At 48.8% G+C, this 17,107-nt stretch overlaps 2 protein-coding genes across 3 annotated transcripts in view; both read left to right on the top strand.

Moving 5' to 3' along the window:
* The window catches only part of ONECUT1 (one cut homeobox 1), a 47,661-nt gene extending 32,741 nt beyond the window's left edge, over positions 1–14,920 (top strand). The window contains exons 2-3 of one of the 2 annotated variants that reach the window (XR_011143752.1): positions 4,043–4,175; positions 10,856–11,177. Coding sequence is in view for 1 of the 2 variants with exons in the window: in XM_068958613.1 (XP_068814714.1) it covers positions 10,856–10,926 (71 nt within the window). In the remaining variant the exon portion in view is untranslated. Of the gene's footprint in view, positions 1–4,042; positions 4,176–10,855 lie in introns of both variants that reach the window. The other variant, XM_068958613.1, reaches the window with a different exon arrangement.
* A 2,017-nt stretch (positions 14,921–16,937) lies between these two features.
* ATOSA (atos homolog A) overlaps positions 16,938–17,107 on the top strand; it is a 44,108-nt gene continuing 43,938 nt past the window's right edge. The window contains exon 1 of the mRNA XM_068958889.1: positions 16,938–17,087. Coding sequence (XP_068814990.1) covers positions 17,046–17,087 — 42 coding nt within the window. The 5' untranslated portion in view covers positions 16,938–17,045. The remainder of the gene's footprint in view (positions 17,088–17,107) is intronic.

Below are 17,107 nucleotides of genomic sequence, written 5' to 3'. Positions count from 1 at the left end.
TCAGGTTTAGCAAGTGTAGGTCTGCACGAGTCCCTGGTTCTCTAAGCTATGGTAAGATAGCATCTGTTTAGGCCAAGCAGAGTTTTGCCCCCTCTTAAATGAGCAAGAGTGGTGTGCCAGTGTCCCGGGAAGGCGAGGTCTTGGCTGCCTAGCTCCATGGCCACCTTTGGTTTCTACTGTTAGAAAACCGTTCGTGTATCCCCAGTAGAAAGAAGTTAAATGAACACGAAGAGGAAGTTGAAATAACATCTCCAGGGAGGCAACAGAACCCTCTTTCCCTCCCAGCTTTCTCTTACTCCCATGGACCAGAGGCCAAATAGGGCTGTGCCCAGGAGATTTTTTTCATTTAACACCACCACTGAGATTACGTCCTGCTTGCCTGGACCGTGCTGTCTCTGAGCCCTGTGTTAGCCCCTGTTCCTCTCACGCTGTTAAACAGCTCTCGGCGAAGCTGTAACGACGGCCTCCGGTCACGGGCACCTCCTTTCCCGGGCTGGCTGCAGGCACGCTCGTCGCCGGTGCTCAGCAGACCGTTTTCCACAAAATTTCCCTTCCTCCAGCCGGGCGAAAGCCCGCCTGCGTGTTCACGGAGCGCAGGGTGAGGGAGCAGGACGCGCCGCCCCGCTCGTGGCCGCTGCCTGCGCCCGTGCCCGCTCTCCCAAACCGGCCAGCGCCGCAGTCGCTAAACCTTCCCCCCGCCCCGAGCGGACTCAGTCTCTGATCACGCGCTGGGAGACTTTGACTGGGCCGTGTTTTACGTTAGGTGCCCGGGTGGATTTTGGAGGCCCCAGTTTGCCGGGGTGCGGGCTGCGCGGGCAGCGCGCCGTGCCGAACCGGCAGCGCTGCCGTCCCCGGGTGCGTGGCGCCGGGTCCCCGCTTCCGGCGGAGCGCGGGAAAGGGGGTGGCGAGGCCCCCAGCGGCGGCCGTGGGGCTGAGCGGAGGCACCGCCGGGCTGCCCCCGCGCGCCCGGCGCCTGGCACGGCGCTCCCATCGCAGCCCGCTTTCCAGCGCCGGCTCCGGCTCCCCCGGTTGGGTGAAACGAGGGGCTCTGAACCGGGGGAGCAAGGACCGGCCTGAAGGAGGGGTGAAACCCCCCCACTTTCATTACCGGCTTTGTCCTTGGTTTGCTCATCTCACTGGGGCAGGGGAGCTGACCTGGGAAGGGTGTAAGTCGTCTTACTGAACCGCAGGAAGTTTGAGTACTTCCCTTTTAAACCAAGCCCAGTGATAGCTGTGCCTCTTCCCACACTGATAGACCTGAGGCTGGCGTTTGGGGCTCTGCAGCCTCATCCAAACGGCCCTTTATTTTAAAAAAACCTCTTTTATGCAGGGAAGGATAGCAGCAGCCTCCTGGATCCCGTTCCAGCTCGGGATTAGACGTTTCTTTGCTGTTTATGGTAGTGAGAGACTGTGTAGCTATTGGATTCATGGGGATTAGAGAAAATTTGTCATATTCTTAGCAGTTACTGAAAATAGAAAAGGAGCCGCTGTGATTCACGCTGGAAAGCAGCAGGCGCTTCCGGCTGCGGAGCCGGGCAGCCCCGGGCCGGGCAGCGCGGCGGCGGCGGCGAGGGCGGGCGGGCTGCAGCCGGGCGCCGGGGCGCACGCCGCCCGGCGAGGGCGCGAGAGCCGGGCCGAGGCAGCCCCCAGCAGGACGGGCCTCCCCGGTAAGCCCGCTCCTCCGGATCACCGCTGCCCCAGAGTGAATACACGAGATAAGAAATGCGCTCGGGAACCGGTCTGGATGAAAGCCCATAGGAAAAACGTGGCTGAAAAGGTGCCTTTATACAAAGGGGAGAAGCCACCGTCTTTCCTCTCCGGGCAGACCTCACCGGAGGCGGTGGGAGGGGGCCTGCGGGCCATCCCTCTCATCACACGACAGGCTCAAAGGATCAGCGATTCACTAGTGTGACGAGAGGGATGGGCCTCAGCTGCAGCCCCCGCTCCCTCCGCCAGCAGCCAGGAAGAGGGTTTGGACGCAGACCTGGAGTCTTGGCAGGCGTCTCGGTAAAGCTGGTGCGAGCCCAGCTCCTCTGTGCTTCAGATGTGGAGCCTCTGGCAACGAGTCCGCATCCCGCGCGATGAGCGTGTGCTTTACTCATAGGGGATTTGTAAAGGACGTGAAGTCCTTGCGCCGTGTGGGGCTGACCTGGTACTGGCCCAGCCCTGAGCTGTGCTGCTCGCGTCGTTGCTCCTGTCCTGCTCCAAGGAGCTCCGTTTCACAGGAAAAATTTGCTCTCAGATTTATGTGAGTGCGTCTGTATCGCCAGCTCTCTCTGTTTTATCAGAAGTCTCACAATAACCAGCCTTTCTCGAAAGCCTCAGCTGCTCGAAGCGCACAAATACAGGAGACTTGTGGCTTTCGTTTGGGAGGAGAGGGGCAGGCAGTATGTAGCTAGCTGTCGTTTTTGCCGTGAAAATCAAAACTGTTGGGACAGTAAGCCCTAAAAACTGCAGAAGCAGAAGGTACGTTAAGAAAGATGTGCCAAATATATCACTTGTAATTCTTTTTTATTGAAAAATCAATACCGTGAGGTTTGAGGGTTTAGTTTGTGATGTTAACGTTTGGGATTAGTAATAGTCTTCTCAAGTCAATGAAGGTTTGTTTGTACATCTGAGGTAGGAAGTTAGTGTCTGGTGCAAGGCCGACTACGGGCGATGGGAGTCTTTCAGGTAACGCTGGGCTCTGCGTCAGCTGGGTGTTGGCAGCGTGTTCAGCTCTGTTCCCTCCTAAAGGAAGGCTCAGCTAGGACGAGGCAAAGAGTACACAAGCAAAGTGTCAGTCACAATAGGTAACCAAAATTGTCCCTTACTATCTTTTTAATTAGAGTCTATATTATGGAGGTAATGATGTATCATCTATATGTCAATTTAAGAGTGGATTCATTTTCAGACTTTCTAAGAAGGGTCATCAATATGGAGATGTGCACTAAAAACAGATCAAAACTCTGGACTATACAACCCTGCTTCTTCAAAGCGCTTGATCTTAGAAGTGCTTTAGATTGCTCTTTATTTGTACCGCACTTTTTTTTTTTTCTTTTAACATCACGCCTCACTTGGCGAGCACTAAATTGCAGGAAGTCATGTGCAGTGAGGGACAGAAACAAGCTCACTTTATTGGGATGTTAGTACTGTCATTGGCATGGCTAGGAAAGCAATGACAAGATCCGAAATGCTGGTGAGGAATCCACAACTTTCTTTAGGGATGGGCTTCCTCGAGGTAAGAAAATGTGCCTGCATTCCTGTGCCATAGTGACTCCTCTGCTGTGGTTCCTTTAACATTTGGTCCTTTTTTTTCAAGCTCAGCATTTGTTCGGCAGCCTGGGGTTGCTCATATCTTGTCTTCACTTGCTGTCTCACCACATCTTGCAAGGGGAATGGTACCTTTCATTGGGACGGGTGCCTGCCGGAGGACTTGGGCCCTTGAGGAGGCAGCTCTGGGACAGCTGGCTCTTTGGGGCTGGGGTTGTCTCACGTGGGCCAGCGGAGCAGAGTCCTGACTTCGGGTGGGTTCTCAGGTATGGCTTCGGTAAGAGCAGTGTTTTGCTGGAGTCTAATACAGGTCCTTTTCAGAAGGCCTTTCTGAAAGCCTTCGCCTCCAGGCTCTCCAGAAATGCCCAGGCAGCAGGGGCACAGCAAGAATCCTTCCGCACCTGCCACTGGGCTGCTCTGAGAGGTTTGCACCCTCCAAACATTGACAAAATTGCAATAATACAGGTAATTCAAGAAAGTATCTGGATGGGGTAACATCTAGTCTGTCATGATAACGTCCTGGATGTTGAGCAAGGAGCTGAGCCAGAGGGGTGCTGGCAGCAGCGGTCACCACATTGCTGATTTTGGTCTCTGCTCATACAGAGCTGTAAACCTCTGTGATCCCACCAGGCTGCTTGCAAATAGGATTTAGACCTCTTTGAAGTGGAAGACCAAGTGGATCATAACTGGCACTCGCGTGTGGGTCTAGTGTGTGTGTTGTAATGGTTTTGGGACAGGACAATCAAGCCAGTTCGGTGCGAGCGGGCACGCCACTCTTCTTTGCTGACAGCTACCAACCAGCCCTGCATGAAGAGCCCTCAGCTGGACCGCAGCCCGCCACCAGGGACCCAAAGGTGCGACTGAGTGTGGTGGACCATGCGTAGCCAAATCGGAGGTGGAAAAGCATGTCTATGTGATCAGAGGTAAGCTGGGCAAAGGCTTGGGGAAATGGGATGGAAGAGGTACCAAGGAGCGGGCTTTGGACATCAGGGATGCAGAGTGGGAGAGCCAAGCTGGGCTGCGGTGGGAGCCCAAGGTGGCTCGGAGACTTGTCCCACGCGGAGCTGAGCACTGGCCGGGATTCCTGCTCTGGGCATCAGCTAACTACTGGCTTTTTAACTCAAGACACACACCTGAACTGTCAAACATTCGTAGACTAGAAATTCCACTGTGTATCTGGAAATGCTGAATTCCATGCCAATACGCTTAATCAAAACAGCACATTCTGACACTTTCAACACCAAACTGTCCAGTATTAAGCCCTCTTTTCCTGTTGTAGTAAGTCAATTCACAGACACCAAAGTTTGGGAGTTTAGGGCCCCATGCTGCCTCGCAGTTGAGTTTCCCATCTGGACGAGGACTCCCATGAAGCACGTGGGCTCACGCAACAACATGACAATGAACTTTCTGCTTTCAACGTGGGCCTTGTAAGATGTGATCTTATCTCTAGGGAGAACAGTAGGGTGGGAAAAAAGTTCTTGTCATTAAGGGGCGAGTGTTTGGGAACCTGCCGTGTTTTCCCAGCTGTGGAATAGATTTGCAGTGTGGCGATAGCATCTTTCTGAGGCACTGCTCCAGCAAAACACTTGAGTATGTGTTTAATTAAATCATGTGAGAAGTTTCAAGGGCTGAAAGCATGCAGCTAAGTGTTTCGCTGGGGACTTAATACCGACGCCTCAGTTTCCCTTCTTCAACATAAAGAGAAATATTTACCTCCCATGGAGAGTGCCGACAAGCTTAATTCAATCTTACTTGTAAAATGCATTGTGGCCCTTAGGGAAAAGGTGCTATAAAAATCACAGAATATGATTACCTTGCGCAGCCTGGCAAGATGGCACTTTGCTTTATATATTATCCTGCTGGTAATACATCTCCCTCCGGCCGACAGCAAAAGCGATTAATGCATATAAAACAAAATAGACTGTTTAGAAGGTCTGTGCTCTGTGTAGTCTTTACACACATGATGACAAATCTAAACTTGAAAATTTGGAAAAGTCAGTGTTTTTAAAGGGGTTTTGTAAAAACATACATGTGTGTGACATCTGAGCCATAACAGGAAAAGGGCTGTTCCTCAAGTAATACTTCCTTTATTCCTGATTCTTTTTTTATACAAGAATCTTGCTATTAATTTTTCAATTTTCCTGGTGTTTTATAAGTTAGCAAACTGTACTTTAACACTATCCATTTATTTCAAATTTTCTTGATTGGATTGAAAAGAATCTGGAACGAACCTCAGAGGCAGCTGGAGTCAAGCGAAGTCAATGGGATGGCTGCCAAAAAGGGGCCTGCAAGCTAAGCCAACATGGGAGAGGTTAGGATAGTGTTTATTTTTGGAAAATCCAGATTATAATTTAGAACAACCCTCTAATTCTGATTCTGTATTTATACACGTCAGAAATACTGCTCAGGACAGAGTATTCCAAGCAACATGTTCTGCTTGAGGTTTGCTGGCCTCTATACAGTTACCTTCTCACATAACATGATATTTTAAACATTAACACTCTCTTTTCACATGTTGAAGTATAGGGACACGTTATTGCCTGCTCCTTTGTCAAATGTGAAAAGGTTATTGCTTCAAACTACCACACCAAACAAGAAATCATACAATTGTGACAGAGGAAAAAAGGAATTGCTATGAAGAGATTAAGCTCTTTACTGGTAGCTGTTGTGAATCTGCATTTCCTGTCTCTCTCTCTCCCTGCCTGTATTTCTGTACACTACTTTTTGACTGAACTTATTTAATTTTCTTCTATTTTTTGTCATCTTTGCATGACCAGTGATGTTTAAAAAGAGAGTGAACATCAAGAGCCATAGCTAACTTGACCTTTTTAATGTAGTTTACTGTGTATTTGATTTGCATTTTATTATGGTGAAAATGAGTTCTAACAAACTTCTTGAGTAGCTGACAAAGTAATAATTTAATAGCAAGTCATGAATAATTGATTTGTTTAAGTATGGAAGTTAGGCAGTTCCCTTTTTTATTGTCTGAGTACATGTTTCTGTCTTGTCTTTCCGGGATACAACCACTTCCATGCAAATAATACTCTTCCGTGCCTGCTGCAAGCGGCACCCAATGGAGCCTCATTACTCAATAGAGACTCTATCCGCCATGAAAAGTTAATAATTAAATCCAAGCTATTTCAGGAGGTAAATGCTGCCTTTCTCGGTCACATGCATAAGGAAGGCAGCGTTGCCCGTTTGGCAGCGCCCCGCTCCTCGGGGCGCGGGCTGCCGGCTGCTCTCGGGCGCGGGATCCCGGGCTGCCGGGGTCCGAGGGGGCGCAGCGGCAGCAGGCGGGAGCCCGGCACCGCCTCGCGTCTCTAAGCACGGCTCCCGCGTGCGCTAGGCAGGTGATGGGTTTCCGTGGCCCCAGGGGTGGCTTTCCTAGTTACGCTAAGTCAGGTTTTATGACAGCTCGCATGGTTCGCTGTGCCTGGGAGTTTCACGCGGATCCCCTGGAAAGGTGAGGCAGGGTTTAGCTTCTACGGAAAGGCTGAAGAAACGCGGATTTGTCTTCCTGGCATCCTCCGTCCGTCCGTATAGCTTCTCTTTACGGCCCGGGCTGCTCGTGGTCCCCGGCAGTCCCCAGTACCTGCAGACAGGAGCAGAGCGGGGGAGGCCGGTGGTGCCACGGGCTAATCGAAGCCGATCAGTCTCACTTTCCTACTTCATATAATGGTTTTATCCATAACTGAAACTGTTTTTCTCTCTAGTTTCTTTCATTTCTAGTTTGTCCGTATGTTCCTTCACCTCTGAGAAGCACAAGGGAATCTCTGAATTTCTTTTCCACACAAACTGTAGCAGCTTTTCTGTGCTGCAGAAGCCCAAATGTATCATTTTATAAACAAATTTTAGATTACCCTTTTGCTAGGTAATACGTATCTAACTAGAACTGATTAACACCTATAGTACCTTTTGTACTGGAGAAATGACTCCAAAAACTGCAATTTCAGTTCAGATTTCATCTGTAAATCATTCCATTTGAAATTTCTAATGAAAACCCTTTGAGGGGTAGGGTGTGTCAGCGAGACCAGGCAGGCTTATCTCGTGCAACTAGCCCAGGCTTAGTCCTTCCTAACACTGCACGGGTGCTGTGGAGGCAGTGGCAGGCGATTGCCTAGAACTGGGGCTGGAGGAAGTTTTGGGAGAGCTGTGGCGTGGGTGGGATAGCCCATGATCAAAACCGCTGGTCCTGCAAGGCGACAAAAACCGCACACCTCGTCCAAGTGGGAACGCTGCAGGAGGAGACGGGGAAACGTGAAGGGCCGGGAGCAATGAATTGTTGTGTGGCCCAAGGCGAGCGGTGGGATTCGCCGCTGCGTCGGAGGCACCCCAGGGCACGAGCGGCCGTGGGCGGCTGCACGAGGGCTGAACACGGGCTACGCATCCGGCTGCAGACGGCCATAGTTAGGGCATTGCAATGAGGACCCAGCTTTTTAAACATAATGGAGGCAAATGCAGAAGGCAGGGTTTAAAGGTCAGTGCTATATCAGTTGGAGCTATAGAGGAAGCTGCAGAAAACCGACTTTGCACGGCTTGTGTCCTGACAAGCTGAGGCTGCCTGGGGGGTCCGAAGGCACCTGCTGCGAGCTGGAGCAGTCCAAGGGTGCTGCAGCCTGGGGCTCTGCAAACGCATCCCCTCCCCTGGCTCACCGCTCGCTACCTCTCACCAGCAAGGCATCTTTCTACAGACAAAAAGGAGGGAGGGGAAAAAAGTAAGTCTTGGTACAAAGTTTCTTTTATTGGTCAAACAGGAAAAGATTTGAAAGCGTTAAATGTGCGTAGTGGTTGGCTTGATGAAGCAAAGCTGAGGAATGGCTCTACATGCAGCGTGTATTTCTTGCTGGAACTTTCTTGCTAATAGTTGATGACAGTTTGTTATTGGCTCTAGACAGTGGAAAAAAGTAGTTTCAATGACAGTGAACAAACACGGGAAAACCCTCCCCCTTTCTTCAAATCAGATTAAGGAAATGGACGCTTATCGTGATCATTTGTGACTAAGGCCCTGCTCTTGCAATGTGATCCATGTGTGCAAATCCCACACAGATCTGATGCCAGGATTAGAGCACTTATTTGACATTTCAGTTGAGAAGGAAAACAAATGTGTTCTGTGCTCATCTTTTTATTTATTTATTTAGTTGGGTTCTTTTACTAAAACTAACTTTGAAACAAGGGCTTTGATTGCTTGCTCTCTGACGTCTTTACATCGATGTAATTGTATAGACTGCAGTGGGAGCACTGCTGATTTGTGCTGGTGTAAGCAGAGAACAATCGGGGCCTGTGTTTTTGAGGCAGAGAAGTCGCCAATGTTTTGTGCAAAGAAAGAGACCCGGTTAAACAACTTAAAGGAAAAATAAATTAACCGAGAAGAAATTCTGAAGGAGCCAAAAGTAATATAAGCAAACATACAGCTACAATATTCTAACTGTATTGCTAGTTTAAAAAAATACATACCCTAATTAAGTAAAGATTTACTTTGCTCCTAAAGTGGGCCAAAACATATACACTAGGACCTTTTTCATCTTCATGTTTTAATTGGTATATGAAAGTGAGCAACTTAATCATTTACTGCAATTTTAATTTTTCAGTACCCGTATGGCATTTCATGCCTTTGAGATCCTTGAATAAATGTCAACTTCCTTTCGCCTCAAATAATGTTATACAACATGAGAATAAATCAACTTTAAGAATTAAAGTTTTAATTCAACTAGTGTAGCCCATGTGAATGTAGCAGAGAAAGCAGAACCCAATATAGCCGGAGTTGAAATCCTAGCTCTCCTGTACAAAGCAGTTGACCTTTGTATGTGGGCCAAGGATTTCACCATTGAGGACACTTGCCAGACACCTATATATATATATATTTTTTTTTTTTTTATGTAGTAAAGTAGAATGAGGCCTTTCAGTGTTTAATAGTCTTTTTTTTTTTTTTCTGTGGTTGCCATTATGCCTGCACAAGATACCTGAAAAGATTAATTGTTTTTGCTTAGCTACATTAAAGTTTGCAAACATTGCACTTGGGCTTGGTTTTTATCCGTGAATTTTGGTTTATATGGAGAGTGCAACTGGGCCCATAAGGGTGATATCACCAACTGTGTCGGCCAGGGAGCCAAGCATGTTCTTCACTACAGATTATACAATTACACAGGTCTTAAGAGCAGCTAATGAGTGGAATTTTAGAGCTATATTTTCATTTAAAAACAAACCAAAAAAACCTTGGGAAGTAGTGCCACTTGAATCTGCGATTTTCATATTTCTCTATTGAAAAATCAGTTCAGATGACTCTATCTGTGTGCGGCCCTTCCTGTTCAGTGCTCTTTGTATTCAGTCTTTACTATTAACATTTAGTAATATGCCACTAAAAACTTTTAGAACAAGGCCATGGCAGTTTTGCAATGACTCTGGTATTTACCTAATAAACCCAGCTCACTGACCGCTTCAGTAAATGATATGCAGCTTCTCTTGTAAACCACGCACGTGGCTACATTAAATATTGCCCTGTATTTAACAACGTGCTGTTTTCCTGCCCTGCTCTCTTGTAAGTCCGGTAGGAGTTATGGAGTTAATTTAGCCTGGGTGGAACTGTAGGCCGGGCTTGTTCTAGCAAGGTGATCGCGTCTCTCTAAAAAGGAATTACCCTTTTCATTTACAGTGGCTGTGGAAAGTCCTCTGTGGTTTCCACACGCTCCCCGCAGGGTAGCTATAGTAGCTCTTCAGCATGTTGCCGAGGGGCGAGGAGGCCGCCCTTCAGAGTCAGGGGGCTCCCTGACTGCTGGGCCTTTCTGCCAAACGGGTGATCACGTGGCGAGGACGTGCCCAGCTGAGCTCAGGCCTGCCTGAAAGGGGATACACACAGTGAGGAGTCTTCAGAAAGCAGGGGAGAAAAGCCTGTCAAAAAGGTTGGGGCGGTGCAAGCTCCAGGCGAGGAGCCCGTAGTGAGAGGGCAAACGGCGTGACGTGAGCCCCGTGTTGCTGCGAGGGCTGCCCGAGCCGGGAGCAGCTGCCTGGGGCTTTTTTGGGGACAGTGACAGACCGTGACGGGGGAGCGGTGCTGCTGGGCCCGGGAGCAGGAGAGGGAAGGCAAACGCAGCTGGCGGAGGCATCGACAGCTGAACTTTGTGAACGCCTCGCTCATGGAGTTGCACCAACAATTGGTTTTGTGCAGTCGCTTGTGCAAAACGGCATGTGGGAATTACTACAAGACAGATCAAGCCACTGGCGATAGCAAACCCAGCGCTGCGAAATTCCAAACACTGCCTTGAAAGTGGCATGTGTGCTCCCTGGCCACTGCAGTTACATGGATGGGGTGTTTGGCTTCTTGCGGGATCGCTGAAATGAGTAGCTGATGCATGGCTTCTGGATGTACCTGCTCAAAAGTAAACTGATAATGCCGAGTGGCAAGAGAGGACCTAGACTGCAAACAGTTCCTGCATTTCTACTTTCCCTAAAACGCTTTCGCTGTTGGTGACATCTTGTTTCTCTTGCCAAAATTCTGTAGCTTCTGTTCAGGGAATGTTAGGGGTGGCTCTTGCTACAAAAGCTTTAATTTTAACATGGAAACCTATATATTTTCTGATATATTTCCCTGTATTTTTTTTTTTTTTAGTGTTCATCAGTGAACTTGCAATCCCTTTGAAAAACATTGAAGGAAAATGCTGTGTTTCCGGTCTAAAATGAACATTGCAGTCAAAGAAAGATCCTTCTATGTAAGAGAAGAATTTCCCTCTCTTTCTACTTGTGAATAAATCATTAATTTCTGATCGTTTACTTTTCTACTGTATTACTGCATGATTAGTCAAGTGCTGATGCAATGAAGGGTAATTGTTGCAGACTTACTGAGTAATTATCCTCCTAGATTAACACTTATATAGAACAGGTTTTATTCTTTATATAAAGCAGAATCTTTACATATCTTTACCTTGACACTTCTATAATTCCATTACCGCCAATCACCGCTTTTAATGAGACAGCAGTAGTCTCTTTCTGAGCTGGTATCCAGTTATGCATCCCAGCGTAGTTACTCGAGAAGCGCACGCTGTTTATGAAACATCATTTGAGGTTTGTGTCAACAGAGAAGCGATTATGTGAGTTACTGTTTCCAAAGTGAATTATGGAAACCCATGAAAGGACTTACTTTCCGTCGGCAAAAAGAAGGCCTCCAGAACAGCAGTAGAGAGGTCCCATCCTGCAAGGTGCCACCGTCCGCGACTGCTGCCACGATTGGCGCGGGCACAAGCGTTGCCGATGACCGGGGCTGTGCAGGAGCTGCGCAGGACAGGCAGCTGGTTGCTTCCAGCTAAGGGAATCCCCCGAACGTGACCCCGTACGGTCAAGCAGCAGAGTATCGCGCACAGGAGATCGTTTCTGGCAAGGAGCATGCTCTTTCCTTGCGTGAGGAGCCCGATTTCCCGCGCTGCTGCTTTCACAGTTCCCTTTCAACAGCGTTGGCTGTGTGTCCAGTGAGAAAGTACTACTCAGAAAATAAAGAAATTTGAGAGCACCTGGGGGAAAAAAAATCCGATGCTGTTTTACTAGTTCCAAAAAGTGAGTTTAGGGGGTGAGAACATGATAATAACTAGATATCTTGTCTTTAAAAGGACCAAATAGTAGTGAAACTGGAGGCTTTTGGTAAGAGCTGTATGAAAAGGTAAATCCTTGTACGTTAGCAAACACTGGGGTGTTAGCAACCACACAAGACCACCTGTTGACTTACACTTGTTATATTTGTTTACTCTCTTCAAAATATTTAGCGCCTGCACCATGATTTGTGTTTTTCCTAAGAAACCAAACAAAATATTATTGTTTCCCCTCTGTCATAGAGCCTGATTTTCCAGTGGTGAAACAGGTTTCCTGTGGAAGTAAGTCTACTGACTTGAAGTGTTTATAGCAGGGAGAGCTGATGTAATAAATGGAGAATCAAGCCCACAGGCCCAAATTTTCGAACATAAGTATCTAAAATTAGGTTCTTAATTCCATAATTAGGTACCTGAACAGAGGTGGCCTGGTTTTCAGAAATGCTGTGGATTGACATATCCTGCTGAAGTCGATGGGAGCTGGAGGTGATTTTTTCCTTAGAAAATCAGACCATTTTTATTTAAATGCCCAAATACTGTTATGGGCTAACATTACAGATCCTGGGTTGAAGATTTTTATTTCCTATCCCTAGGTATAACCCTATTGGAATATAACCAGTACACAGAGTTTTCATAGCATAGTGTATTGTGTTATATGAATATAGCCCATTTTGCCAGACTTGCTGACATGCTGATCTGTGTTTGGGGAGTCAAAATAAAAAGCTGCGATGAATTTGTTTTCTTCTCCCTTTGATCCTGAGACAAGCCCCAAATGTAGCTGAGAGGTACCTCGAGGCTGTTCTGGATTAGGCTGGTGAGACCTGAGAGCTGTGCTGGGGGAACTGCTGTCCAGCTGGCGATGAGCCCAGAGCAGGAGAGCCATCGGCTCTCCCCAGCGCTGGATATGCTGCCTTAACGCCAACCAGGTATCTCTGCAGGACCTCATGAAGCATGTGACTTAAAAATTATAATTATAAGGATGGGAAATGTAGTTTGGGCATTTCCAACGCGTATTTTAATCCTATTACGTTGATGCTACTACAAAATATTTAAATCCAGCTGCTAAAGATGAATGGGGCTAAAACATATTACCCAGAAGCACTGGAGGGGGAAGCCAGTGGCCACAACACAAAGGAAAGCAGACACATGGAGGAGACAAGGACGATTTTTTTAAAACTATCCTTGTTATTGTGCTTGTAGATATCTTGAAAGAATTATGACAAATAGGGGTCTCCCATTCAACTAGATCCATTTATCTGTGTATATTGATGAATTAAAAACAAAACCCAAAATGGTGATAACCACTAAAACGGAACATTCAGACCATATTAATATTTTAATTTTATTGGTTTATAATTTCCTCAGTTTGAGTAACAGCTGGCTTTTATGTTCTTATGGATTAATAAATGCCTACAAACACAAAACTCATTTCTATTTGAATGCTTTTTCCAAAGTGATTGCTACTGGCGACACTTACATTACAGCTGGCACTTTGTAGGGCTCTTTTAGCGCATTTCAATTGTGTTTCATTGTATGTTGTATTTCCTATTCTATTTCAGATTGTCTTACTTCATCCTTTGGCTGTAATATTTTCATAAGCATGGTGGCTTTATACCACAAAGGTAGCCATGCCAAAGCAGTTGTGCCATGTCACTTGACAGGCAGTAATTGTCCCCAGGAATCATAGGAATCTTGATCTGCTGCATCAGACATCACTTCTTTGACAATTAACGCATAGAAGACACCTAGGGATGTAGCCTAAAATACTCTTTGTTCCACGTTGCACAGATCATGCTAAATGCATGAAGTGCCAAAGCTCTGAAAGAAAACGCAGCCATATATTTATCTCAAAGAAACTATTTTGTAAAACTTCATTTCCATAGGAACAAGGCCTATGTGATAATGCTGTCATGCTGCCCCAACTAGTGATTTTGTAAATCCAGTGGCCAGTTCCAGCCAAGCGTGACCTATGGATAGTGTTCTTAAGAGAACAAAGCTCCGACAAATTTTGTGAAAAGACCCCAGTAGAGAGGCTGTATCGATATTTGCACTTAGAAAGAGGCTGCCACAGAAACTCGCACTTTTAAACATCACAGGCTGCGTGTGTGAGAGACACTATAACAGTGCAAAAGCTGCAGCTTAAGGTCACACCTGCATAGATACCAAAGTTAATCAACCATGAGACAAGCGGATAGGAAACTCAGCTCTGTAAGCGCTTGTGTTGGCTTGGACTTGATGGTGGGAGGGTCAAGTTCTGCTAGTGTTTCTAGGCTAATCCTGCTTTTGTGCGATGCACAACTCAGCCATGCATTTTTCAGATGTTTTAACTTCATGTACAGTTTCTCAGGTCAGAAATGCACTTCAGTACTGTCCTTTTGTTCTCAAAGGATTCCCAAATACGTGTTTGCAAATGCTCACAATTGAATCCTCTTATGTTGTGTTTTCTCTGTGTATTTGTGCAGGGTTCATTGTTCAGTAGCTGACTGGGAGTGAAGCTATGAGTTCAAGCCATTTTCAGTCAACTTAGCCAAACTGAGCCTGCCATTTCTGGAGGGATGTTCATCCTTATTATGCTATCATTAATATTATACATGAATTATGTTGTATAATTAGATCTCTCTGATCATTCTCAGTTTTCTAGTCTGTTTGGGCTTTTTTTAGATCTGTTATATGTCTATGTGGTTAAAAGTGAAGCATACTTTCTCCTTTGTTTTGAAGTGAAGCAGGACCTGAAGCCTATAATATCCCATTCCATTGCTTGCTAGGTCCAGAAATGGGTCCAGAAATGGATCGACTCAATAGGAGGAAAAGCTGACCCTGAAATCTTCTACACAGCCATGTAGACTCGGACACGTCAAACCTGGCTTACTCTTCTCATATGCCCTAGAACTTTCTCTTTTTCTCCCTCTTTTTCTTTTCTTTTTCTTTTATTCTTTTTTTGTTCAGTGTTAAAAGGTTTTCAGGCTGGCACCTACGCTTCTTGCTGGCTTGCACTCTTGAGAGGAACTGTGAAGTAACTGGAAACTGCCTTATGATTTGGATCACTAATTAAGAATAAACCATTGTGGAAAAAGTGCCTTGAGAAAGCATTTTCTGGGAAGTTGGGCCTATTTGTGTCTGATGTCTTTTTTTTTTTTAATGTACCAAACTGAGATTAAGGCTTTAAAAAACATTAAACATTACTATGTGAAGCATAACAGTTAAATAGTTACAGTTGTATTTAAACTGTAGAAAGAAAGATTTGGTTTTGATTGTAAAACCAATATTAGAACAAGCTACATACTGATTTGCAATGTCTTAACAGCAATTGGTGGCCTAAAGGATGTGACTTTTCATTAAGAGGAGTACCACCAGTAGGAGGATCTGACAGGTGGCTGAATCACGCTGCATGTAGTCATGCTGAACTTCACATAGACGTACTGCAACACTATTTACTGCTCAAATTCCTCCTTTTATAATCCTAGATTGCCACATTTGCAATTATATTGCATCCGGCACAGAGCTCTGAAATCTGTAATTACCAAACAAGCCTACAGCAGTCACACAGCAGCAGGAGGGACAGTCAGGTACTTAGGAGTGTCATATCAAAGCCCTGCGCGTGATATCCTCCCACCTGTCGGTGTACTGCTGGGTATGGCTGACATCAGGGACATGTTTACTGGACCTCTGTTCTCCAGAGTGCCCTCCCAGTATAAAGACGTGCATCTTCTGACACCAGAAAGGGGAATAGGTGCAGTTTATGTATGCCAGAGGATGTCAAATTGAGTTGCTCTGGCATTTTAAGCTCTTTGTGATGTTTTCGGTGGCTGCTCAGCCAGCTGTGAGGCGCAGGAGGCTGGCTCCGGGGGTCTGAGGTGGGTGCACACCTGGGAGGACCGTCCTCGGAAGCGCTGGAGTAGGATGGGGAGACGACCCAACAGCCGGCGCCATGTTTCTCTGCAGAAAGGACGCAGAGGTCCACACTTATAAACGCTGCCCTAGGGGGGGAGCGTTGCCCCGTAGGGCTCAGCCCAGGAGATGGACGCGCTGGTAAACAGTAATAGCAGTGGCATTGCCAGTGTAACGGCCGGTCACGCTGGCGGTGGGGATGTGTCTGCGCGTACCCGGGCTACAGGACCACGATGAAGCCAGCGAGGCCTGCGTTACCCCACCGCCTTTCCGACCCAGGCCTCCGTAGAGCAGCAGGGGTGTCTCTTGGGCTTTCCCTTGGCGGTTTCTGCTGGACTCAGGCAGTTGTGTTGCAGAGCGGCAGCACAGCTGACTCCCTTGTTTCTCTGGCAGCTGCCAGCGTGAAGCCAGGGCCGAGCACAGCCAGGTCGCGCGGGTGGTGGCGCGAGGCGGCCGGGTGGCGCGCTCGCTCGCTCGCTCGCAGCCCCTCGCCGGCGCCCGGGCGGCCGCAGCTGCCGGCCGAGGCCACGTCCTCGAGCCCGTGCAGCCATTGCAGCCATTCACACTTCTTAGGGCCGCGGCCTGAGCGGACTCCGCGAGCTATCGCTACGGAAGCACCCACGTAGACACCCATGCAGACACCCATATATACGCCCACATCCTCAGCGCGGGCCTCGCTGTGCGGAACCGCAGGGTGCGAGAGCGCAGGCAGGTGCGTGGCTGCGCGGACAGGGGAGCCCGCCGAGCGGCCGAGGGCAGCGGGAAGGGGGGCGGTGCGAGTCCGGCCCCGGCCGGTGTGTGGGGCCGGGGCCGAGCCGGGGCAGGGACCGAGGCTGGTGCGTGGGGCCGAGGCCGGTGTGTGGGGCCGGGGCCGGGGCCGCCGGCTGGCCCGCTGCAGGCGGCCGGCCCGGGCCGAGCGGGGCTGCGTTGCCATGACAACCGGGTTCCGCCCCGGCCGGAAGCGCGGGGCGGCCATTGGCTGCGGCCGCGCCACGTGGGGCGGGCGCTGCGCTGACCGGCGAGGCGAGGCGCGGCCGCGCCGCCCCGGGGGATGAGCGCGGAGCGGTGTCCGCGGCGGCGGCCCGGGCCGGGGAGGCGGCGGCGCCGTTGGCGGTGCCGGCCGGCCGGCAGCTGCTCCGCGCCGGGCCGTGGGCGGAGCAGCCGGGCGGAGCGGGCCCCGCCGCGCCCCGCGCCCCCTCCCGGCCGTGCCCGGCGCCGGGGTGTGATGTGTGTGACCCGCTCGGCGAGAGGCAGAGCCGTGCCGTGCCGGGCGGAGAGGAGGGGAGCTAGTCAGTCAGCAGCGAGGAGGAGGAGGAGGAAGGGCAGGAGGCAGCCATGGAAAACACCGCTCTGCGGCGGCGGCGGGAGGAGGAGACTGTGTGTTTGGGGTGAAGCGG

This window comes from Struthio camelus, chromosome 12, assembly GCF_040807025.1.
Source record: "Struthio camelus isolate bStrCam1 chromosome 12, bStrCam1.hap1, whole genome shotgun sequence".
NCBI lineage: Eukaryota > Metazoa > Chordata > Aves > Struthioniformes > Struthionidae > Struthio > Struthio camelus.
This window is presented reverse-complemented; position numbering and strand designations above follow the sequence as displayed.